Below are 1,075 nucleotides of genomic sequence, written 5' to 3' on the forward strand. Positions count from 1 at the left end.
GATGTCTTCCGTGTACTGGCTGTAGCTTCGGTTTGGAGCTCTCCGGTCTTTTTTTCCCGTTTTTTCCAATGCAGATGAACAGCCACACTAAGAATAAATGAAAAGGCAGAGTGTAAAGACTCTGCCGTGTTAAAGTTCTAGCAGCTTACACGAAAGAAATAGAGGGGAGCTTAACAGGGCCTTTCCTTCCCTGAAAGGAACAGTGGAAAGAGCTCTCCAACGAAGACCTGGACCCACCACCTGAACATACTCCACCTCCTCCCAGACCACCGAAGCGAACCTCCGAAATGCACAATGGAAGGATGCACGAACACACGGAATTCTTCCCTAGACATCAAGCAGCAGAGGAGGAGATCAGCTGTTCGACCAGGACTGCGGAAGAGACGGTTCCTGACGGCAGAGCTCGTTCATCCGTGCCACTGATCACAGACAGGTAACTCATTTAGTTTCCCATTCTTAACTGTCCCAAGAAGACTTTCCAGTTGGTTTATGGCCTGGAGAGCCTGTAGGACGTTTGCTCATAAATGGCATTTCGTAGAGAAGGGCCTGAACTGATCGAGTTAGTGTGATTGATGGTAGTTCCAACCCAAAACCTTTGCAGTAAAGGTCTTGTGCTCCTGTTCGTTTAACTTCACGCCTGACCTAGGGCCTTGTACGGCCCTGCGGAAGCGACAGCTTCACAGCGTGAGGAGGTTTTGTCCTGATCTCGGCGCAGTGTAAGTTACAGAGAGCTCTTCCCCTGCCCGGGGCAGGGTTGGTTGTGTCGCTGAGCACCAGCCGGACTAGCGTTAGCCACGCAGAAACGGGAAAGGAACTGCAAGCAGAGCAGCTTTTGTTGAAGGGAGCAGGGGGAGCTCATGGAACAGAGAACTTTCCTGCCTGTCATCGTCATCTAAATGGTAAAGACTAACAGAGGCGCAAAGCGCCGTGCCCAGAGCGGCAGAGCAGTGGAGAGGCTGAGGTTCCTGCCTGCGTAACCACTAGATGTCACTCCTGGTCCAGGGAGTGGCCTGCAGCTGGCTGCACTCCGCATGCCGTAGCGGTGCTGGTGTCCTGCGTGTCGGCTGGTTTTATT

The 1,075-nt window shown here is 52.6% G+C and overlaps 1 protein-coding gene across 1 annotated transcript in view; it reads left to right on the forward strand.

Moving 5' to 3' along the window:
• PTPN1 (protein tyrosine phosphatase, non-receptor type 1) overlaps positions 1–1,075 on the forward strand; it is a 13,467-nt gene that overhangs the window by 9,543 nt on the left and 2,849 nt on the right. Inside the window, exon 7 of the mRNA XM_010132023.1 lies at positions 198–433. Within this exon, the coding sequence (XP_010130325.1) occupies positions 198–433 (236 nt within the window). The remainder of the gene's footprint in view (positions 1–197; positions 434–1,075) is intronic.

This window comes from Buceros rhinoceros, unplaced genomic scaffold (genome assembly GCF_000710305.1).
Source record: "Buceros rhinoceros silvestris isolate BGI_N320 unplaced genomic scaffold, ASM71030v1 scaffold13862, whole genome shotgun sequence".
Classification (NCBI taxonomy): Eukaryota; Metazoa; Chordata; class Aves; order Bucerotiformes; family Bucerotidae; genus Buceros; species Buceros rhinoceros.